Raw genomic sequence first — 24,657 nt, 5'->3', positions numbered from 1 at the left:
GAGCTGCCCCTGGATCCCTGGAAGTGTCCAAGGCCAGGCTGGACATTGGGGCTGGAGCAACCTGGGACAATGCAAGGTGTCCCTGCCCATGGCAGGAGTGGCACTGGATGGGCTTTAAGGTCCCTTCCAACCCAACCCATCCCATCCTAGGATTCTGGGATTCCGGGATTCCCTGTTTGTTCAAGAAGAGGGAAGTGACTCCACACAGAGCCACGGGGACCATTCACATCCTGTTGAAGTTTAAATTCATACTCATGGTCCTCGTTAATCGCAGGCACCTCTTAAGCCCAGGTCTGGGATTTACGGATACCCCACACTCGCTGCCTGTTGATGAACATAAATCCTTAATTTAGACTTTTACTTGGCCTCTGGCCTTGCCCAGACCTGTGCAGTGTAAACCAGGCTGGGGTTTTGCTGTTCGTAATGTGACACAAGTGGATGCCTCATTGTGTGGGGGGTGGCTGTGTCCTTTAGCCCCTGGCTGTGTCCTTCTAACATCCTTCAGACACAGGAAACTGTTCAAGGCTGATCAGAGAGGGGTTGTGCATTGAAACACAGCTCATTCCTGCTCCTGGAGACTGAATTTACCAGGGAAAACACCACCCTGGATAACAGATTAAAATCCTATGTTTTTATAGGAGCCGCAGTGATCCATTGCTCTCCCCAGACAGGGAAGGGGCATTATGTTCATAAATCAGAGGTTGTGATAACACAGCTCAGAGGTTTGGGGCAGTTTTGTGGTTTTACTAAAGAAGGGAACGTGGAGGAAAGTCCTAAACTGCACCATGAAGATTTCTGAGGGTGTCCAGGTAAAATCCATTTATCCTTTGATCCAGCCCACATGCACCATGTACCAGTGCTCATTTTGGGGTTTTACCATGAATTATCAGCACTAAATCTCTTCCCTCTCGCAGGTTTGGGCCACCTCATCTCCTGCATCCTCATCAACGGCGCCCACTACTTCAAGCGCATCAGCGAGTCCGGCATCAAGAAGATGTGCAGGAACATCTTCATCCTGCAGCAGAACCTGACCAACATCACCATGTCCCGTGAGGCTGACCTGGACTTCGCCAGGTGAGCAGAAACCTCGGCGTTTGTCACTCCTTTGGTGTCCACAGGAGCAGAGGTGGCTCCTTCCAAAAGTCTCAGGTGGCTGGGTGGGTGTCAAGTTCAACACATGCTGGTAATTTTTGCTTTCCTTTGGTTGAACAACATTCAGTGGGACATAAAACCATCGAATCCAGGGATTTTTAAGGTCAGGAAAGATCTCCAAGGTCATCAAGTCCAACTGTGGATCCATTGAGGTTGGTGTGAGGTCCCACCAAAGTGTCTGCGCTTGGTGCTTCCTTGGGGCTTCTCCAAGACCAAAACCCAGGCAAGAAAAAGCTTCCAAAGGTAGTGGGTAGAACTTAAGATGGATGAAACTGGGGCTTGGATTTATTCCCAGGTGAGAAATATTTTGGTTTGTTGAAGGCTCAGGGTCACCAGATCCAGGTTGGCTTGAAGGGACATCTCCCTCGAGTTCTGTTACCTTGAAATAGCAGTAACAGCAAAATAAACCCAAAACTGGGTGTGGCAGACCCCCTGCAGACTTCTGCCATATTTTGGGATTTATTCACTCAAGGAAGATTGAGGAATAAGCAGAGGGGTGAAGGCAAACCCTGAGCAGTGGTTTTGGCACCTGGACTCAGGGCTGGCTACAGGGAGCTCCTCAGCTGATGCTCTGTGGCAGCAGCTGGGTCAGGAGGGGACAGCTGAGCCCAGGAACAGCCAGAGGAAAGGTCTGGAACGTGGAAATGAAGGAATGGGGTCGAATGAGAGAGGTTTGTGTGGCACTTGGATCTGAGCCACCACCACCACCAGGAAAACTTGGTGCTATCATTTGGCCTCTGCTGGTGAAGGCTGAATTAGGAGGGAAGTTTGGATTCCCATGGATGAGGAGGAGTGTGACTGAGTGCCTCATTTATTTGGGATCTCACCTGGGGAATGATCATTATTGAATTCATTTCTTCCTATCAGCATTGGCATGAGGAAGTTGTGAGTGCTGAGGCCTGCAGGAGGTGGAGGGAGAAAGGAATTAGTAATTCTCCAAGGAATAAACTTCCCAAATTCAATCTTTTCTTTCTTAAATGACCACCCTGTGGTGAAGGAATTTTTCTAATATCCAACCTAAACTTCCCTTAGCATGACTTGAGGCCATTTCCATGTGTCCTGTCTCTTGTTCCTTGGGGGAAGAGCCTGACCCCCACCCTCCCACAGCAGCTTTGTGCAGATTTCCTCCCATCAAATCCATTCAGCAACACTTCTTAGTAGCTTTCACGACTGCATCACCTCCCTCTTTTCTTTTGGGGTGTAATTCCGTGCTCTGAGGAGTCTGTTTGATTCTTTAGTTCTTCAGATGGCTCCTGAATGTTTAAATGTTTGTTATCCAGATTCTCCTTTTACATAAACAAGGCTCTGGTGCTTCCAAGCCCTGCCCTGCTCACCTGAATTCACAATCACCTGAGCAAGTTCCTCACGTCACCCCAGGGACTCCACGTACCCAGGTCTACTCAAACTATTAAATAAACATAACAGAAAGCATAAAACAACATCAGGCTGGGATAAAAGTGATTTGTACCTCTGTGATAGGGCTCAGGCAGGAATCTGTAAATGCTCTGTGCTGTGGTGAACTCTCAGTTTTGCCTTTTTCAAGATCAAGTGGTTTTTTCCTGTACAGGAGCAGTGGCAGAGCTGATGGAGAAATCCTCACTCCCCTGCTCTTCCTTTCCCCTGCACCTCCTGGGATAAATTCCCTCCCTGCCTCACTTCCCCAGGGAGCTGGGGGATCGTGAGTGGGACAGGAGACTCCTAACCCTGCCCGGATATTTCTGTGCCCTTGACACTGAGGGTTCAAGGAGCAATTAGCCTCAATTAACAATCAGTGCATCACTCTCCACACAGCCCCTCTCCACACATTACATCTGAATTCTGGAACAGCTCCCTTTTCTCAAAGTGAACCTGTTTGAAATCAGATGTGCTCCAGTTTGTCGGAAAGACCAGAGCAGTTGAGAAAGGACCAGAAGTCCTTTAAGATTTTCCTGGGTGTCATGCTTTGGATTTTGCTTTTATTTTTCCCTTCTGATAATGTCTTTGAGGCTTTTTGGGGGCCTCAAAGAGCACTGGGCGTCCCCTTTCTCCTCTGCTCAGTGATTTTAGGCAGAAATATCAACCAGGGAAGCTGGAAGGGGAAGCCCTTTCTCCTCTGAAGCCAAAATCACGTGGAGGATTTACAGCAAACCCAGGTACCACCTCTTGGTCCTGATGAGGCTTTTGCTGTTTAAAGCCCATTTTTCCAAAGCTCTGTAACCTGCAGGTGACAACACCAGCATTTGCTGTTTTGGGAGGAAGGGGAAAACACATTTTAAATGAGTTTTGTGTGAAGATTCTCAGTTCAAGGCAGGGAAAGTCTCAGCAGAGCATCACAGAGCAGAGCTGGGAGCATGTTTCCATTGAAAAAAATTAAATTGCCAAGTGGTGTGAGGAGTTTTTTCCACCAGGAGAAAGGGTGAAACAGGCTGGTCCTGGCTGCTGAGGCATCACAAAGGATTTGTAGCATTTGCTACATTTCCTACAGATATTAATAGGTTTTTCACTCCTGTGTGTGTTCAGTATCTAGGCCAGCAGAAGTGCAGGAGGTTGTTGGGGCTTCCACTACTTTATTAAGGAAAAAGCTGGATTTCCTCCCTGGGTAATATCCATGCAAACTCTGGGACTGAGCGTGACTTCCAAACACCTCCAAACTTCCAAAGTTTCACACCCAGAATTAGATTTAAGGCATGAGAGGAATAAAAGCTTCAAATTCGAATTTCTGTTCAGGTCTTCTCCCTTGTGCCTTCTTTCCTCCTCTCCCTCTATCCCCATCCAGAATTCTCTTGGATTTTATGAAGATTTCATCAGGGGTAGTCACAAAGGGTGAGCATTCTGCTTCAGACTTACCCTTCAATAAAATATCATTGGAAAAAGTGGCTCTCTGAGTCATACAAGTGTTAAAATTGAGTGTTCTGGAGAGTGAATTGAGGTGGTTGCAAAGGGAAGGGAGAGGGCAGGGACGAAATGGGAACATTTTCTCTAACAAGTGTCTCGGTGACCTCGGAAATGGAGGCTTCTGAGCAGTGCTGTCATTGTCCCTGGGTCTCAGTGTCCTCCCTGCCTTAGGCGGCGGCAGCAGAGGGATCCACAGATGTCCCCACACCTGGGAATCAGTTGGAGCTTTCCCTGTGCTGCCATTCCCGTTATTCCCATGGCTACCCCTCCTGCAGGGACCAGGAATCTTTTCCTGCTGTTGAAGGCATTACCAGGGATATTGGCTGACGTTTCTGTAGCAGATGTGGCACCTCGTTGTCACTGCTGGTGGATCCCGACCGCTCCAGAGAAATTCCCGGGGAAATGGGGTTGGGAGAAGCCATCAGAGCTCCACTTGTTCCTGGTTTGGCCATCAGTGAACCCAAATCATGGAGTCACAGGATCATTGAGGTTGGAAGAGATTTCCAGGACCATCGAGTCCAAGCTGTGCCCAATCCCCACCTTGTCCCCGGCCCAGAGCACCGAGTGCCACCTCCAGGAATTCCTTGGACACCTCCAGGCATGGGGACTCCAAACCTCCCTGGGTAGCCCCTGCCAATGTTTAATCACCGTTTCCATGGAGGAATTTTCCCAATATCCACCCTGCCCCTCCCCTGGCCCAGCCTGAGGCCGTTCCCTCTCTCCTGTCCCTGTTCCCTGCGAGCAGAGCCCGACCCCCCCGGCTGCCCCCTCCTGTCAGGGACTTGTGCAGAGCCACAAGGTCCCCCCTGAGCCTCCTTTACTCCAGCCTGAGCCCCTTCCCAGCTCCCTCAGCTGCTCCTGGGGCTCCAGCCCCTTCCCAGCTCCCTTCCCTTCCCTGCACATGCTCCAGCACTTCGATGGGTCTGGGGAACACTCACGTTACTCAAACCCATCTTTATTCCAAGGCCAGGTTGGATGGGGCTTGGAGCAGCCTGGAATAGTGGAAGGTGTCCCTGCCCATGGCAGGGGTGGGACTGGATGATCCTTAAAATCCCTTCTCACCCCAAGCATTCCATGATTCCACGATCCTGTGAAAGTTTAGGATGGAGGACGCAGCCGGAGCTTGAGCTTTTATCAAACTCGCGTCGAACTCTGCGTCACTGCTGGGTTGGATCCCAGGGCTGGAGTGCCCTGGAGTGCATCTTCGGCACTCCGGGCTCCTCTCCTGCCCTGGCTGCCGGGCAGGGCAGTTTTTTCTTGGATTATTCCCAGATTTCTACTGTTCCCCGCTGCACAAGGCTGTCCCGGGCAGGAGGAATCAGCAAGGACGTGCTGCCATCTACTGGGAGCTGCCGAGGGAAAGGGAAACATTCAAACATCCCAGTGCTCGGGAGGAAGACTTTTCATTGCCAAATCTTACTTCCCTGGCTGATTTTACTCTTGATAAATACCGTGGTTGTGCCCGGGTTGCCCGAGCATGGAGCTGGTGGAGGGAGTCTTCCTCTGAGAGCCGTCCTTGAGCTTGATTTGTGTGTGGAGAGCATCAGGTCCAGCAAATCCTGACCCAGATCCCTTTGTTCGGTGTCAGGTGTCTCTGCAGAACTCCTGAGATGCTCCTCTGCTGCCTGTGGGTGAGGGAAGTATCTCAGATGTTCTCCTTGGAGCTGCTCTCAAGCCAGGACTAAATTTGGGGTGTTGAAATCATTCAGTTTGAGTAAAACCCGTGTCAGCTCAATAAACAGGGCACTCTAATGCCTGCACTTCATAGCCTGAATTGTGAAAGGTAAAATCCCCAAATCTTCACAGTCTGGATCCCAGGAAGTCCCTTCCCTACAGGGGATCCAGGGACAGACCAGGCTCTGGAGGAAAAGGTTGCCTTTGCTGACAGCATGGGAAAGTTGTGTTGTCTCCATCACAGGCTGGACTCGTGTGTCTGGAGCACGTCCTTGTTTGGGTTTGCAGCTTTTAATTAACAAGGCTGCTTTAGTTTTCAATTAAGGACTCGCTTACAACAAAATCCGCATTTTCTTTCCCTTTCTTTTCCGCCTTGTTTGCTCCCCCCTGTAGTTTCCACTGAGCTTTGATCTCAGTGCAGGTTTAATTAGCTGTAATTAGTGGTTTCACTGCATTAACCAAAAATCCTGATCGCAGAGGATTAAGATCCACCCCTCAGCTTGATGGCCTCCTCCTCCCCTTCCTCCTGCTGCTTCCCCAGGGGGATTTAGGGGATCGGAGGGTCCCTGTGTGGCCCTTCCCCAGACGGGTGCTGCCCCTTCATCCCAAAGAGCCGCCCTGTTATGGGATCATTAAAATTCCCTGGAACAGATCCCCCATCCAGGGATTTAATTCCCACTTAAATCTGCAGCTGCCAGGAGTTTTAGGATGACTCCAATCTGTGCCTTCGCAGCACTTACTGGGGACTCTCCCTGCTTTCAGTACATTTGGAATCATGGAATTGTTTAGGTTGGAAAAGCCCTCTGAGATAAAGTCCAACCGTTCCCCCAGCACTGCCAAGGCCGCCACTGACCCCAAGTCCCCACGTGCCACATCCACATGGCTTTAAATCCCTCCAGGAACGGCGACTCCACCCCTGCCCTGGACAGCCCTTTTGGGGAAGGACTTTTCCCAGTATCCACCCTGCCCCTCCCCTGGCCCAGCCTGAGGCCGTTCCCTCTCTCCTGTCCCTGTTCCCTGCGAGCAGAGCCCGACCCCCCCGGCTGCCCCCTCCTGTCAGGGACTTGTGCAGAGCCACAAGGTCCCCCCGGAGCCTCCTTTGCTCCAGGCTGAGCCCCTTTCCAGCTCCTTCAGCTGCTCCTGGGGCTCCAGACTCTTTCCCAGATCCTTTGGCCTTTTCAGCCAGGTGCCTGCTCCAGGTTTCCCACACTTTCAGCTTTTCCAGTCCTTCACAAGCTCCTGGAAGCTGTGGAGTGGCCAAGTCCTTTGCTGAAGCCTCCCAGCTCCTCAGCACAGGATGGAGAGGAGATTTTGGAAGATGTGACTCTGCTCTTCTCCATGGATGTGCACAGTCCTTCTTCTCAGGGCTGCTCTAAAATACTCCTCCCCAGGACAACCCTTGAGGCTTTACACCCTGTAGTAACCCCAGAGTAACTGGAGTAGGGGCTAAATTAACACGGCACTTCCTCCACCCCAACCAGGCTGGGTATGGGAAGTCACAGAGCATCCACTGTCCTTAGGAATCGCTCCAAGTGCCAGAGGAAGCATCTGAAAATATCAGCAGGCTCTGGAAGGCACCAGTCCTGCTCAGCCTTCCCAGTGTTGACTCAATGTTTTATTTTGATCAGGCATTTCAGCCCTTCCCGGAGGCGCTTTTAATCTTCGCTCTGTAACCTTTAAAGAGAGAGGTTTTCGTGGCCTCTGCAATGATTTTTTTTTTGCCTGGATGGGGATGTCTGAGCTGCTCCGAGTAAAGAGATTAATTCAATTTTCCTAAACTGGAAATGGACTGAAAAACTGAGAGGCTTCATTGACTTTTCCTCACTCGGCTCGTGGTGTGTTAGAGAAACAATCAATGGGGGTGAACTTCTCAGCCAGCAGAAACCTGGCGTTCCCATCTCCAGGGAACCGGCTGGGGAAGATGGGAATAAACATTTTTAAGAAGTCTGGTTTGGCCAGAGCGCGTTCCTCCTCCGTCTTAAAACCATCAGGATAAATTCTCCTGGAAATGAATTACAAACAAATCCCTCATTTATCCCCGAGGTGACAGTCTTTTGCTGATATGTGCTTTCTGGAGACTAATAAGTTTTGAATGTCGGTGGGGCGGGGGAAGGAAAAAAATCAAAGTAATTACTTTGTGTTCCCAAGCTCCTTATTTGAGTAGGTGCCTGTGTGTTTATCTCCCTCTGTCATGCTGCATTGCTAATGGTAATTAAAAGCAAGGGATTTTTCTTGCTGGAAGTTGTTCTTATTTTCCACCTTTAGTGATTTTGGCCTCGGCGACGACGCTTTGCCACCGGCCAGTTACTTGTGAACTGCTCTCGTAGAAGGTCTGAGTTCAGGAAACTCTGCTTGTGCAGCTGGAATTGGATCATTTTGTCAATGCAGGCCTGTGCAACGTGAGGTGGGCGTTGGTTTTTTTCAGGCCGGGGTTTGGAAGCACATCCTGGAGGTGTCCGTCCTGGCGGCCACTGTCATCTCCGTGGTGGCTCCGGGAAGTCACGGAGAGCTCGCCGGCATTTGCTTTATTTGCACAGGATTCGGGTTGGTGGTTGTGGCAGCGAAAATGTGGAGCAAACCCATGCGGTCCGTGGTCGGGAATGGGGTCTGGATCCTTGGGGAAACCCACCCAGGACACTTTGGCCATGGCTCAGGGGTGGGACAAGGAGTTCTGCTGGGTCCCCAGCCTTGGAGGGGACTTCAGTTTCTCCCTACACTTCATTTTCCACAGGAAACATGGAAGATGTTTTGTTGGGAAGAGGTTTTGGCTGGGAAGAGGTCACAGGGCTTTCCCCACAGGCCCCTCAGGCTGCAGAATCTTAGACCAGGTCTAAAGTCTGGATCAGGAGGCCAAAATTGCCGTTCCACCACGGTGTCCAGATCGTGGAAGGTTTTTCATCCCACAGAAATACAAGGATGAGTGTCAAAGCTTATTTTTAGGTCGGGGTAAAGCCTCTGTGTGATGGGTCCAGCACTCTTTAGCAGAATTTTGTGTGCCCAGAGAGCGGCTTTGTTTGTGTGCTTGCTCTGAAACTTCCGTGGGAACATTCCAGCAAATCCTCTTCTCTCTGTCCAATCCAAGGACCTTCCCCTCATTCCCTGCACTTCCACAGCTTCAGGCTCTGGAAGTCACATTGAGCACCACACGAGGGGTTGGGCTGGAGGCACAGAGGCAGCAGCGTGCAGGGATGGAAATATGATCCAATGGAACTCCAAGTGAGGAAGAAGAGGGAATGCCCTTGGTTTTCCTTCGTTAAAGGGTTTTTTTGCTTTAGAGTAGCAAAGCACAGCAGCTCCCAGCGCACGGAATGGGCTTCACTGGATCGTCTTCATTTGGAATCACAGAATCATTTGGGTTGGAAAAGCCCTCAGAGATCATCAAGTCCAACTCTTTACCTGTCACTGCCAAGGTCACCACTGACCCCTGTCCCCAAGTGCCACATCCACATGGCTTTGAAATCCTTCCAGGGATGGGGACTCCACCAAGGCTGGAAAACCCTTTTGGGGAAGAAACCTTCTCTGATAGCCAACCTAAACCTCCCCTGGCACAACTTGAGGCTGTTCCTTCTTGTTTTGTCTACTTGGGAGAAGAGCCCAACCCTCAGACTGAGCTTGAGCAAACATCCAGAGCCATCCCATGGGAACAGATCCCACTGTGAGTGTATGGGAATGTGAGCTCCATGTCTGAGCTCTCCAATAACCTTGGATCTCCTCTCTGGGTTAGAAACTGGTTTTTTCTCCCGTGCTTAAAGGTGGGCTCTGTGCTGGATGCTGTTCTGGGAGGTTCTGATGAAATTCCCAACAAACAGCTTTAAGGGAAAGGACGGCTTTTTAAGAAGGGAATTTGTGTGACACACAAAAAAAGAAATGACAAAAAAAATAAGAGGAAGACCCATCAGTGTGTCACGAGCAGCCATCCCAGGCATTTGTCTGCAGCTGAGGGAAAGGTAAAGACTGGATTGTCAGCTGGAGATGCATCTCTATTGCCTGGCTCCCACCTGCAAATGGAAGCAATTAGGAAAATGTCCTACCTTTTTCACAGGAGGCGGCATCTTCCCAGCACGAGCCCCACAGCCAGAGAGACACGGATGAGGCCTGAAGGAGCAGATTGCTTTGCCCTGTCAGTCAGATCTCATTAGGACCTGCAGTGCCTCAGACCCCGTTATCAGCTCGGGGATAACTGATAGCAGGGCTGAGTGAGGGTGCTGGAGTCACTGCTTGTCACTTCTCTGGGCTCCGCAGTCAAATCTGCCACAGGTCTCTCTCTCTCTCTCTCTCTCTCTTCATTAGATTAAGCCAGGAGTGAAGCTTTCTGACCTGCTGATGCACCCTGGAACCAGAAATGTTTCCCTTGGAAGGGGTGGGAGCGGGCAGGGAACGGCTGGGCAGGAGGAAAACGTCAGTGTTGGGACACAAAGGGGCGGTGAGGACGTGGCCAGGTCTGGGAGCGGGGATTGCCAAGTGAGAGAAGAGAGGAGGAGGAGGAGGAGCAATGGCCCAGGGCCAATTCCTGGTGGGATAGAGGAGGGAAAAGGGAAACTGAGGAAAGGACGGGAATAGCAGAAGTGAGAGGACCAACAGGGTCAAGCCATGCCACAGCATTGGGGTGGAGCAGGGATGTCAGCAGATGTAGCCCAGGAACAGCAGGGTTCCAGCTCTTTAAGTCATTCACGGGAGGTTTAGATTAGATTTAGGAACATTTTTTTCCCCCAGAAAGGGCTGCAAAGCACTGGCACAGCTGCCCACGGCAGTGGTGGAGTCCCCATCCCTGGGAGAGTTCAAAACCATGTGGATGTGGCACCTGGGGACATGAGTTAGTGGTGACCCTGGTGGTGAAATGGTTGCACTGGACACTTGAATTCAGGTAGATTGAGATACATTCCTCCATTTCCTTAATCACCAAGTTCTTTAATTCATTGACTTTTGGTCTGGTTTGGAGGTTTTGGTGAACTCAGGGCTAGTGGTGAGTCCTGGTGCAAAGCCCCATGTTCAGCTGGTGAATCTAAATAATCCTAAATAATCCTAAATAAGGATTTCTACCAACTTCATTCTGCAATCAGGAGTTTCGTCCTTCACCTTCTGCTGAGGACCCGTGCCTAGGGATGTGCTGGTCGTTCCAGGTGGTGGGATCTGTAAAATTCCCAGCTATCATATCTTCAGGGTTTATTCTCCTTGGCCAAAGAAAGTCCCAAGATGGTTTTTCCACCTTTGAAATGCTGAGAGCTGGAGCTGATGCTGCTGGGGGCACCTGGGGACCTTCCTTTCTCACTGGTGCTGAAGGATTGATGATTATGGGGGGAATTATCCTCATGCCAGGGAATGTTCTCACCAGTCAGCCATCTCCTGGCTCTGGGATCACAGAATCATGGAATGGTTTGGGTTGGAAGGGACCCTAAAGCCCATCCAGTCCCATCCCCTGCCATGGTCAGGGACACTTTCCCCTATCCCAGGTTGCTCCAAGTGCCTCACCACCCTCACAATAAACCCTTTCCTCCTAAAATCAAATCTAAATCTCACCTCTTTTAGCTTAAAACTTTCTTTTTGTCCTGTCACTACCTCTGGACTGTGTAAAAAGTTGCTTTCCATCATTTTAAATTAATTCTCTTGAAGGACTTAAGGCTGCAAAGAGTTTGGGATGTAACCAAGGTTTTATGGGCTCCATGGGGTCAGCTGGGGACGAGATGCCATTCAGCATTTTCTGACCCATGGAGGAACAGCTGCACATCATCTTCTCCCCTCCCCCGCTCCCCTTTCCTCCCTCTTCAGCTGTGCAGTAACATCTTATTTGGGGGATTCAGCCGCCCCCGCGGTGTTCCCCAGGAGCTTTGCCGGCAAAGGCGTGGTCCATCTGAGTTGGATTTTGGTGTGATTGCCATAATTACCCTCTGACTTCCACCCTCGAGTGAGATGAGATGGCCCAAAAGGAGAGCTGTGATTTTTGAAGTAAAAAAATAAATAAATAAACGGAGAGATGATTCTTGAAGTGCCAAAGGCGAGAGGCTCCAGGGCAGGAATGAGCGGGGAATGCAGATCAGGCAACGCCGTCTTTCCAAGGTGGAGCCTCTGCTGAGGCTGACATTAAAAATTCCGACTCAAATGCAGGAAACATGGAGTAAAGGAGGTGAATTATTGATGGGGAGCAGGGATTACCATATCTGACAGATGGAGACTGTCTGAGAACATTTTGCAGAGTGGCATCTGCACCGTGCCTGATTGGCGTCCCTGAACTTTCGCACATCAGATGTCGAATATCAACACACAAACTCTGACGGAGCAATTAAATCTGTCCTGTAATGAACATGGGCCTCGTAGCCAGGAGAAATCCACACGGTCAGGTAAAGTCCAAATGCCTCAATTCTTATTTTTTAGGGAGCTATTTAAGTAATTCCACCCAAAGCGGTGCATTGAATACACGCACGTGTGATGTCGACATTTAGATATATTCAGGAAATTATGTGCAATGTATCTTCTCTTACTCGAATTTTACTGAAGGCTGTAAAGCTCCCCCTCATATTTTATAATTCGTGTTCCAGATTGGAGCTCAAATAATACAGAAGAGCTCTGAAATTCAGCTGGCACCTCACGACACAGAAGTGCATTAACACCTAAAGCTGAAATGGCTCTCTCAAGTGTGCACAGAAGTCGTAGATCAGACACGGATTCCACATTGTCATGTGGGGAAAAACAAAGAGGAGAAGGGAAGAAGTGCAAATAAGAACAAGTTTGATGCTTTGGTGGGGAACAGCTTGGATTGGGAAGAAGCAAGATGGAAAACGTGGCTTTTCTAGTAGGATTCAGTGCCTTCGGATCCCGGGTTGTTTTCCTAAGCCCAGCCCATCGTGGGAAATGGGTGAATTTTTCTGCCATCTGTAAAAACTGGGGTGCTGAGGAAAATTCATGGAAAATGAATTCATGGAAATGAATTCATGGAAAATTTCCTTCATGGAAAATGTGCAGATTTTGGGAATCATCAGGAAAAGATGCCTTTTGTCCCTGGAGGGGGTTCAAGGCTGGAATCTGGGAAGTTACTCAGCGAGCATCAGCATTAGGAAAAATCTCTTCAGACAGAGGGTTGCCCAGGGCAGTGCTGGAGTCCCCATCCCTGGAGGGATTTAAATCCCTGTGGCTGTGGCACTTTGGGGACATGGTCAGTGGTGGCCTTGGCAGTGCTGGGAATGGTTGGACCTCATGATCTTAAAGGGCTTTTCCAACCTCAGTGTTTCCATGATTCCATGGTTTTGTGGGATGGCTGTTGCTGGGTTGGATCCATCCCGTTGGGCACACAAGGAGCCTCCCTCTGGCCCCATAATCACAGAATGGATAAGGTTGGAGGGGACCATGGTGGGGTCATTGATCCTTGTCACCCTCAAAGCAGCCTTTGAGAGAGCAGAGAAGTTCTGGACGAGGTGTCTCCAAAGTGCCTCGGGAAATTCTCAAATGGGAATTGAGGGAGGTCGATAAATTAATAAATGACTACAGAAAACTCCAGGTTCAGCTCTCCCAGCAGAGTCCTTTGGAGGTTTTGTGCAGTTGAAGGTGCGTTTCTGGAAGGAGATGAAAAGCAGTTCAGAGAATTGCTGTGCTTCTGATGGCTCTGATCTACTCCACCAGTCCAGAAGCAGTGCAGGGATTCTCTTCTCCCTCTGTGGGGACCGGTTTTGTTTCCAAGGAGTCACATAAAAAGTGATGAGCAAAGGGATGCAACTCCAAGGTATTCCACTAGTAAAACCTGTTTTTTCCATGCAGCGGAGAGTGGAGATAAAAACCACATCTACAGCTGTGGGTCTCACCCTGCACTGACATTGCCTTGATAATATTTTCATTTTAAATGCTCAGATCTGTGCTGCCTGGCAAAAAAAATACTGTAGTGAAGCTCTATTGGCTCAAAAATTTGGGATAATTGGAGCTAAACCCACCAGGAATGGCCAGAAGAGGCTGCAGCTGTGCTGCATACGGCAGTGTGGGAGCTGCTCTTTTAGGAGTGGTGGGTTTCAGTCCCTCTAAATAAGACTTTTACCCTCAGAATGATAGAGAGGGAAGAACAATTTCAGCCAAAAATGCTGCAAATGAGCAGCAGCTGCCCATAAAAACCTGTGGCCTCAAACCTGGAGGTTTCCAAGCATCAGGAGAAGTGCTGAGAACTGGCGGAGTTGGGATGAAATGTTCCTCAGGCCAGCAGCCAGCAGAGAAAGCAAGGAGGAGAGGGTTGAAGCTCTTAATCCCTCATCCAGGAGATCCACAGTTCCATGTTGATGTCCGCTACTTCTGGACATCTCAAAATTCGGCCTTGAACCCATCCTGGTTTCTTTGTGTCCCATTTCTTCTCCTTGGATGGTGGCAGTCATGTCCTTGAGGTCGTGGTGGTGGTGGCACTGATGTGATGGGTCACTGGGTTGGGTTGGAGGCTGCTGCAGGATTTGTTTCCTCCTGGTTTGGGTAACTCCGTGCCCAGCAGGTCCCTTCCCAATGTCAGCAGTTTCTAGGCTGGATCAAGGCACCAGGAGAGAAAAAAAAGGGCCATGATGCAAGAGAATCCTAAAAAATAAACTCTTCCATGAAAAACATCAATGTGATCAAGAAAAAGTTACAACAAATTTGATCTGGTGTCAGCTTGCCCACAAAAACTCTCCATTCCCTAATTTTGGAAGCCACCACAGCATTCAAAGTAAATGAACAAAGGTGGCCAGAAAAAAAACATGGAGTGGTGTTTTCAACAGTTTGGGGCTGTTTGTGCGACCCCAGCCAGGGGTTCAAAGCTCCTGGGAAGCACCAGGGCCTGACCACGACCTACAACAGGGAAACACGGAGTTGTGGAACCCAACCATGGCCTACTACAGGTTCCTGAGTTGTGGAACCCAACCCCAGCCTACTAGAGGCAGACATTGACTTGATGGACTCTGCACAACCTACTCCAGACAGAAATTGATTTATTAAACCCAACTACAGCCTACTACAGACAGAAACTGATTTGTTGGAATCAACCATAATTACTACAGGTGAACACTGACTTGATGGACCCGACCACAGCCTAATACTGGAGCTGACCACAACTACTCCACACACTGAGTTGGTGGACTCAACCACAACCCACCACAGACAGACATTGACTTCTTGGACCTGACCACAACCTACTACAGGCAAAGATTGACTTGTTGGACTCAACCATATTTACTACAGGCAAACAGTGGCTTGATGGACCCAGCCATGACCTACTACAGGAATACACTGACTTGTGGAACCCAACCACAACCTATTGCAGGCTGACATTGATTTGTTGAACCTGACCGTGACCTACAGCAGGCAGACATTGACTTATTGGACCCAACCACAACTACTACAGGCTTAATGGACCTGACCACAGCTACTACAGGCAGACACTGATTTGTGGAACCAATCTACAGCCTACTACAGACAGAAACTGACTTGTTGCAATCAACCATAATTACTACAGGCAGACACTGGCTTGATGGACCTGACCACAGGCTAATACTGGAGCTGACCACAACTACTAAAGACTTAGTGGACCTGGTCACAACCTACTACAGGCAGACATTGAGTTGATGGAACCCAGTCACAACCTACTACAGGCAAACACTGACTTGTTAAACCCAACTACAGCCTACTACAGGCAGACACTGACTTACTGGACCCGACCACAACCTACTACAGGCAAACACTGGGTTGATGGACCTGACCACAGCCTAATACTGGACCTGACCACACCTACTACGGACTTAACGGACCTGACCACAACTACTACAGGCAGACCCTGACTTGTGGAACCCAAACACAACCTACTACGTTAACTTACTGGACTCAACCATGCGTACTACAAGCAGACATTGACTTGTGGAACCGAACCATACTTATCACAGGCACACATTGACTTACTGACCACAACCTGACCACAGCCTACTACAGGCAAACACTGGGTTGATGGACCTGACCACAGCCTACTACTGGACTTGACCACAACTACTACAGGCAGACACTGACTTGTTGGACCTGACCATGTCCTACTACAAGAAGACGTTGATGTGTGGAACCCAACCGTACTTACCACAGGCAGACACTGACTTGTTGAACCCAAACACAACTTACTACAGGCAGATACTGACTTGTTGGATCCAACCATGACCTACTACAGGCAGACACTGACTTGAGGGCCCTACTTGAGCTTCTGCCCCATTCACTGTTCTGTCCCCACCAGGCACATCCCGTTGTGTCCTTCACCCCTCAGCAGCTCCCAACCGCTGCTGGTTTATCAAAGCTCAGCTGGCACCACTGAGCACGTCCCCGATCGCATCCAGTTCCACATCACTTGATCCGAAATAAAGCCGGGGTGTTGCCACAGTAATTGTTGATCCCAAAGGGGAGCGAAAATGGTGGGGTTTTTTTGCTGACTGGAGCAGTCTCTGCAGCACTTTCCATGGAAGTGCTGACTCCCTCTTCTTTCAGGCTACATTCATTCCCACGTTCCCTCTCATTTATGCATGAGGCAAGGGGAAAAATTCCTTTAATATTCCTTGTAAACTGGCAGATGGTATAGATAATTTTTTGGGTTTTTTACTATATGCAGTAAAATGCAAATGTGTGTGGCTTGTTTGCAAATGCTGGCATTAATAACTGATATTTAAACAGGCCAGATTAACACTTTTACTGATCTATTAAAAAGATTTTTTTCCAATCATTTGCACACTCAAAATCAATTTTAATACAACATGTAAATTGAATTTAATTTTTTTATATAAAATTGCATTTATCTTCCTGAGCCATTAAATTTACTATTTAATATGTACTTTCCAGCTCACTTGGCTAGAATTTCATTGCTCTTTATCTGTATAAATTTAATTAGCCTTGATATCATCAGTATATTATAGAACTAATTAAAGATTTAGATAAGTGCTGAGGGTGCTTGTTTAATACCCTATAAAGTTCCATTTGGAGAGCAAGAATTTCCATCTTTCATTAGGATCAGCCGGTTCAGAGCTCCAAGGAGTGGCTCAGACATTGTTTTTTGAAGAATTATTTAATGGGGCTTAATGGATTTATCCTTCCTTTGAAAAGCTGTGTAATTACTGTGTCTCCCTGCACGCTGGGAGGGGGCTTGGAGTTGTTCAGGGATGGGTTGTAAGTGCTCCGTGCATGTGGTGATGCTCAGAGATCCCCATTCACAGAATCCTGGGGTTGTTGAGGTTGGAAAAGTCCTCCAAGGTCATGGAATCCAAGCTGTGCCCGATCCCCACCTTGTGACCAGCCCAGAGCCCTGAGTGCCACATCCTTGGACACCTCCAGGGATGGGCACTCCAGACCTCCCTGGGAGACCAATTCCAATGTTCACCAACCCTTTCCATGAGGAAATTCCTGCTGATGTCCCACCTGAGCCTCCCCTGGCACAGCTTGAGCTCATGTTCCCAGCAGGGCAACGTTGTCCAAGTGATGAACCCCGGGAGGAAGGGCAAAGGAAACAAGAAGAAAATATTAATGAAGAAAGAATAGATAACGTGGATAAATATCAGGATAAAAAGGAGGAGGGAGAACAGGAGAGAGCTTTGGGAAGGGTGGTGATGTTCTGCACATCCCTTCCCCTTCCCTTTGCTAATGAGCTCTGCATTTCAGCGGTGATTTCTGTGTTTGACAAAAAGCTCTGCAGCGGTGACAAACCCAGTGACAGAGCTGCACGTGGCACCCAAAGGTGTTGGCTGGGGGTGGGTTTAATCCCAAACTGCCTTCATCTGTATAAAAAGCAAACCCCCAGGTGAGCTGATTTGTATGTAGGGCTTCCTGCGCTGTCTCTGTGGTTTAAACTTTAAAAGGGAGAATAATTGGAATTTCTAACGAGGTTGTCTCTAATTAGAAGGTTGCACTTGTGCCCTTTTGAATAAATACAACTGTTTTTCTTGCCTGGCTCTGTACCTGATCAGAGCCCTGTGTGGGTGCTGAGCAAGGGGTGAGGGCTTCCCAACTCTGATACTTTTTCCTGCCTTGGATAAATGACTTAATTTTAATTATTCTTCCAGCTTTACAAAGAACCAGCCAGTATTATCCTTCCATCCCTTGGCTGGTTATTAAGGGCTGTGATTTGCAGGGGTGTGAAGCACCACTGCACTCCAAATTCACTTTGATTTCCTCCTCTCATGCTTTGTTTTCTTTCCCAAACCATTTCCCACCTTGGAAGTTTGCACATTTTAGGTTTTTAAGTGGGGTTTTTTTATGTTCTTGTGGTAGCACAGCCCCAGACCCACGTGTGCCTCCTGCCCCAAATTCTGCCCCGTGTGGTGATGGGGCAGCTGCTTCCAAAGGGCTATGGATGAGCACAGAGACGATGGAGATCACAGTGATAGGAACATTTTTTGCCTGCTTTTGGGTTTTTTTTCAGTCCATGGAATCATGTAGGGGCTTCTTCCTCACTCCAGGCAGACAGGAGAAGTGTCCAGGTCTTGGTGTGGCATCTGAGAGGAGCTGAGGTTGACCAGAACAGCAAAACCATCTCTGATGTGAACTCCTCTAAAGCACTTTGGGTTCTTCTGGAGGCACAGAAGGAGCATTCTTGGTGCTGTCCCCAGAACTGCTCCAGGTTAACTGAAAATCAAGGAAGAAACCTGACCAAGTGCCCCCGTGGAATGGTGTCCCGAGGGTGATGGTATTCCCTTATTTTAGGGTTGTAGCTGCAACTTAGGATGAGCAGTGGTTGGAGAGTGGAACTGGATCCATCCCTGGAAGTGTCCCAGGCCAGGCTTGCGTTGTCCCAGGTTTCTTGGAGCAGCCTGGGATAGTGGGAGGTGTCCCTGCCCATGGCAGGGGGTTGGAATTCTATGATCTTTGAGGTCCTTTGCAACCCATCTGTGATTCCATGAAAAGCTGAGATGCAGCTGTCCCATCCCTGTTTTCCATCTTGTTGTCAGAAGCTCTGGAGATGGAACAAGCAGCTCCCTCCCATATTTGCAGATTTTTGGTTTAAAATGCTGCTCACTGACACATGTGTGCAAACATCCCTGCAGTCTTCACGAGGCGCAGAAATTACAGTAATTGCTGCTTTACCTGGATTTTCCTTCGGTGTTCTGAACTTTCAAAATTACCTTCACAAACTCCTGCTGGCCGGAGCTCGGCTCTCCTGCCCCAGCTCCTGTAACCGTTCTCAGCTCTTCCCCAATTCCCACCTCTAATGACTCCAAAGGGAAAAATGCCCCATGGGATTTTCTTCTTGGTCAAGCCAGGCCTGAAAATCCATTTATTCTGCCTTATTTGACTGAAGTTACCTCATTTCTTGCTGTGTTTTCCGGTTTTTTTGCACTCACTCTTGTCCCCTCTCTGTTTAAATGTCATTGTTCCACCATGATCTGCAAATATCAAAATTGAGTGATTTTATAATCACAGCTTCGGTCGTTTTTATCATCTTCAACTTCTTGCTTGTCCTATCTGGTGGTTTTCCATAAAATCAAAGGATTTGGGTTGGAAGGGACCTTAAAGATCATGGAATTCCACCCCTGCCATGGGCAGGGACACCTTCCACTATCCCAGGTTGCTCCAACCTGGCCTTGGACACTTCCAGGGATCCAGGGACAGCCACAGCTTCTCTGGGAATTCTCTCCCAGCCCCTCCCCACCCTCATCATAAAATCTTCCTTCTATCCCATCTCCCTCTCCCCTCATTTAGTTTTTATCCCGATTCCCTGTAAGAGCTTCCTACTTAACCTTTGGGACTTTCCCATTAGAGCAGCAATTCCGGGTGCTGCCAAAGCGCCTCCCTAATCCCCCAGAGGAGAGGGAGATAAGGGACAGGATTTCAATCTCTCCTTTTTTTGTTGTTCCCTTTGGCTAATTCAGCCCCCAGACTGGAATTCCTGCCCGGTGAATCCATTCCTGCCGGCACTAAGGCAGAGCAGGAAGGGATAATTAAAGTGAGATCCTTTATTCTGAAACATCACACCCAAGGTCCTCCTCTGAAGAAGACATCAAGTCGTTCTCAGGGAAATCAGAATTTCATTTGGAATTCTCCTGACCACCTTTTGAAAACTTCTTTTGGTTTTTTTTTTTGGGTTATAGGTGAACATTAGCATTTAAATGGAGAATGGTATTAACAGCCCTCAGAGGAGCTGGGCTCATCCTCATTGCCTTTCCCGAGATTTTTTTTTCCCCTAAATGAGAAAGCTTCTTAATTTTTATTCTCTTTCTGCAAGAACAGAGTTCAAGAGACCATTTTTTAAATGTGGATCTCTCTCTATATACAAGCTCAAAATGCCTCCTTGTGAAATGGGTTCGTTGTTGGCAATTTGCTGTTTTCTTTTAAAAGTGCTGCTTAAAACCCAACAAAACAAACTGGTTTGGGGGTCAGGTGGCTTCTGCACTTTTGGTTGGCCCACAGGATGTTTTTTTCCTGCAGCTGGGAACCATTTCCATCCCATTAAAGGGATATTTAACCTTCCCTATCTGCTCTTAGCACAGAGCTGTTCTTCGTGTCATGGTGGACCTTCCAGGGGCAATTCCAGATGGGTAAAGGGAGCAGGGAGAGTTCAGTTTTGTATTCTTTGTTCTCAGGTTTGTCCTAAAAAATGCCAAAAAAAACTCAAGGCAACTTTGCACTCAGTCCCGTTGCCAGTGGTCAGCGGAACAGGCCCCGGGTGTCTTGGTTGAGATGTGAGTTCATCATATGAAAAATGGATTTTATTTTTTAAAAATTAACAAGTCCTTGCCGTCCAAACCATCAAAATTAGCTAATTATCCTCTATGAGCAGGATATTAATGATTTGGGATACCTCAGGCAGTCCTTCACTCCTCATTCCCCAAAATACTGCCATCGACACCGGAGCTGGATGCCAGTGGGGAAGTTCTTTTACCATCCTGAAGAGCTGAAGGCTTGGAGCAGATTAATGCTTCCTCCCCTCGTAAAGAGCAGCTGTTATTCCGTAGGAACTCGGGAGAGACACTCCCTAAGAACCTGTTCCATGTTTTTGTGTATAAAGCCTCTCCGATCAGATCAGCTCAACAAATCCCACTGGTGCTTTTCAGCAGAACACAAATAAGTGATGACTGTGTGAATAAACACGGAAATAAAAGGATTTCCCTGTTGGGATGAGTCCCTGGGACACTTTGTTCCCATCAGCTGCATTCCCACAGCCCTGGAATGGGTTGGGTTGGAAGGGACCTCCAAAGTCATCCACTGGCCATGGGCAGGGACACCTTCCACCATCCCAGGCTGCTCCAAGCCCCGTTCAGCCTGGCCTTGGACACTTCCAGGGACCCAGGGGCAGGGAAGTTTTGCTCCACGGCCTTCCCAAGGTGCCAGAGCTCCTTAAAGGAGGGAACAAGGACTAAAGCTGCGCAACCTGATCCCTGGCCAAGCTCAGCAGCACAGCCCCAGCTTTTCCTCACAGCTCCTTCCTCACCTGTCCTAAATCTGGGCTGACTGACGAATCCTGCACCTCACAAAACACAGGATTCATCTGTCGCTCTTTTCAGGATCAGATTATTTTCTAATTAAAAATTTCCTCTGAAATAGAAAGGGGAGCAAGCAAGGCAGCAGGGAAGGAGCACAAGGTGTGCATTTTTAATTGGGTGCAATTAAAAACCTGCCGCTCCGGCGTGGCAGCGCCTGCGGCCAAGCCCGATTTGCATGAGTAATTATTCACTCCATTCCAGAGTCTGCTCAACTTTGCCTTCCTTGTCTTTGAAAGTATTAATAAATATTGATCAGACGCTCTCCTGTTTGCCTTCGCCCGAGCAGCTCTGATGGACTCAGCCTCTGATGTTATCAAATAATGAAATATGAAAGAGGCAGTGGGATGAGCCTCTTGTTCTGTGATTTTTTATTTAAGGCTCTTCATTTTCCTTTCACGAGTGTGTTTGGCCCTGCCATTATAAACCCTCTTCTGATTATCAAGAGGAGGCTGAGGAAAGCGAGGTGTAAAGGATGGAGGGAATAAATAAACGGAGGACAGGTGAGGGGAATGTGCTCCGTGGAACGCCGGGAAACTGCTTTGTGTTTGTAAAGTTGAGGTTTAAAACTGAGGAAAGGAATTAATCATCATCAACAGCTCCGTCTATCATCTGACAAACAGGTTAATAAATAATTATATGGGATTGGCATTCCTATCCAAAGAGGAAATTTAGCTTCCCAGGCTTTCTTTTGGCTTTAACGTGGGCACAGCCGAGCACGGGGAAGCTGATGTGTACCCTTCCCAGATCCTCAGCCTGAGCAGGAAGAGCTTCCAGGGCTCAGCAAGGGATATCTGGGGGGAGAAGAGAAGGGATCAAAGCAGGGTGGATGGACTTTAAGGTCCCTTCCAACCCAAACCACCATGGTCACCACTGAACCTCATCCCAGTGCCAGTTCCAATGCCTTTGGAACACTTCCAGGGATGGGGACTCCAACCCTGCCTGGGCAGCTGTGCCAGGGCTGGAAAACCCTTCGGGGAAGAAATTTCCTTTACTATCCAACCTAAGCCTCCCCTGGCCCAGCCTGAGGCCGTTTCCCCTTGTCCTGTCCCTGTTCCCTGGGAGCAGAGCCCGACCCCCCCCAGCTGCCCCCGCCTTTCCAAAAATCCCTGATTTTGGAGCCCTCATTCTCCATCCAGCTGCCTTTCCTCCATCTCACCTGGCTCCATCAGCAGCTGTTTGGGCCCAGTCTCTGGGCACAGGAGCTGAAAATGCAGAGCTCTGAAGGCCCAGAGCTCGGCAGGTGAGGTCTGAGAGCCTCCAAAGCTGCAGCCACTGCTGTGATTTGCAGTCTGGCAGTGTTGGGTGCTCTCTGCAAAGGCACAGCCACCCCTGAGAGTCTCAAAGAGGAATTCAGTATTCAGCTTTGCCATGCTTGCCCTGGTCGCTGTTTTAATGCATTCAAGGAGGACAGGAAGGGAGGGAGGTGAGAACTTTTCATGGAGCCCCTGCTCCTGAGTCTGAAATTATTTATTCCACCTGCCCTTGTTGTCCTGCAGAAGCTGGAGGAGTCATGCAGGGACCTCATCTCAGCTGCTCCAGCCCCTCCCTGCTTTGCTCCTCAGCCAAAAAAATGCTGAATATTTGGCTGAAACAAATCCTTGCTGTCCTGTGGTGCCTGCAGCCACACCGGGATCCTTTCAGTTCTCCTTCCCTGAGTCTCCTGAAGGTTGAGAGATTTGGTATCACTCACCTGGAGAGGAGAAGGCTCCAGGGAGAGCTGAGAGCCCCTTGCAGGGCCTGAAGGGGCTCCAGGAGAGCTGCAGAGGGACTGGGGCCAAGGCATGGAGGGACAGGAGCCAGGGAATGGCTTCCCACTGGGAAAGGGGAGATTGGGGTGGGATCTTGGGAAGGAATTCCTGGCTGGGCTGGAATTCCCAGAGCAGCTGTGGCTGCCCCTGGATCCCTAGAAGTGTCCAAGGCTGGGCTGGATATTGGTGCTTGGAGCAGCCTGGGACAGTGGGAGGTGTCCCTGCCCATGGCAGGGGTGGCACTGGATGGGCTTTAAGGTCCCTTCCAACCCGAATCATTGTGGGATTTTCGGATGATGTTCAGTAGGAGGATGTCCAGGCTTTGTTCAGCTTTCTCTGCTCGTGGCACTGCTGAATAAAAGCAACAACTTTTGGAATTCTGCAAAAATAAAGGTCTGGACCATCCAGCAGCACAATTACCCAGGTTTTTTTTTCTCTTTCCAGGCAGTACTACGAGATGCTCTACAACACAGCAGATGAGCTGCTGAACCTGGTGGTGGACCAGGGCGTGAAGTACACGGAGCTGGAATACATCTACGCCCTGAACCTGCTGCACCGCAGCCAGACGGGCGTGGGGGACCAAACCACGCAGAACATGAGGCTGCAGCGGCTCAAGGAGATCATCTGTGAGCAGGCTGCCATCAAACAGGCCACCAAGGACAAGAAGATCACCACTGTGTGACCTCCTCTGCCACCCAGCTCACGTGGGGCTGGCGGGTGGCACCTCCAAGTGTTTTTGTTTGGGTTTTCGTGTTGTTTGGTTTTGTTTCGTTTTGTTTTGTTTGGGGGTTTTTTGTTTATTTGTTTTCGGGTTTTTTGGGGTTTTGGGAGGGGGTTTATGTTGGTTTTCTTTGGTTTGCTTTGGGTTTTTTAGGGTTTTGGGGTTTTTTTTATTTTTTGTTGGTTTCTTTTTTGTTTGGTTGGAGGGTTTTTTTGGGTTTTGTTTTGTTTTAATCAAAGGCAAAAGCGCAAATCTTTTGGGCATTGTGGTGAGGAGGGAAATGCCATTTGAGATTTGGGGTTGGGGTGGTTTCAGTGTGTATCCACGTAATGCTTCCTTCATGTTCTCCCCGAAGCGATTCCACAGCAGGAACGGCGTCCCACTGGGGTTTGGGGCGGGATATTCAGCTTTGCTCTGTTGCTGCTGCTTCGCCTCGAGATGCAAAGGGAGCTGTGGGGTGGGAAAAGGGAAAATTGGGTCTCGGAGGTTCAGACCACACTGAATAATCAGCACCCTGCCAGTCAAGCCCAGACCTGTTGGTCACACGGGGGGATCTTGGTGGTTTTGAGATGTTTTTTGGAGAGCTCTGCCAGTGCTCTCTCCAAGTTGTAGCCACGTGAAGTTTTCTGCTGTTTCCACTGCTGAAGGATGGAGTTGTTTATCCCTTCAGGTGCTGATCAGCCAGTTCTCCACGTGGGAGGTAACACGGGACCATTTGTTTCCACCTCTCCTCTTTCATTATCCCAGAGCCATCTGGCGCCGGCTCCCGCAGCGCTGCGTGGATGAAGGAGAAAATTGCCAATATAAAATAACAAAAAACTTCATTCTCTTGTTCTGAATATTATCTTTGAGTCCCCCCCAGCTCAGAAGAGATTTTGTGGCTGTCACTTGATGCACTGGAAGGACGGGCAGGGGTTGTGTAGCTCAGCACCAATGATCAGCAAGGGCAGGAGGGCAGATCCCAAATCCAGAGCACCATTTCTGCCCTGCCTTGACTCTGTAAATCCACCTGGCAAAAGGTTCCTTGTTCCTCCAAAATCAGAATACACCG

General features: G+C 49.0%; 1 protein-coding gene across 2 annotated transcripts in view; it reads left to right on the top strand.

Annotated features, from left to right (window-relative positions):
- The window catches only part of EXOC4 (exocyst complex component 4), a 285,356-nt gene extending 261,665 nt beyond the window's left edge, over positions 1-23,691 (top strand). For both annotated transcript variants that reach the window (XM_039570880.1, XM_039570879.1), the window contains 2 exons: positions 915-1,074; positions 23,330-23,691. In XM_039570880.1, the coding sequence (XP_039426814.1) occupies positions 915-1,074; positions 23,330-23,567 (398 nt within the window). In that variant the 3' untranslated portion in view covers positions 23,568-23,691. The remainder of the gene's footprint in view (positions 1-914; positions 1,075-23,329) is intronic.
- Positions 23,692-24,657: the final 966 nt, after the last annotated feature.

Source organism: Corvus cornix, chromosome 1A, assembly GCF_000738735.6.
Source record: "Corvus cornix cornix isolate S_Up_H32 chromosome 1A, ASM73873v5, whole genome shotgun sequence".
Lineage (NCBI taxonomy): Eukaryota > Metazoa > Chordata > Aves > Passeriformes > Corvidae > Corvus > Corvus cornix.
Note: the sequence above shows the minus strand (reverse complement) of the source record. Positions and strands in the feature narration are given on the sequence as shown.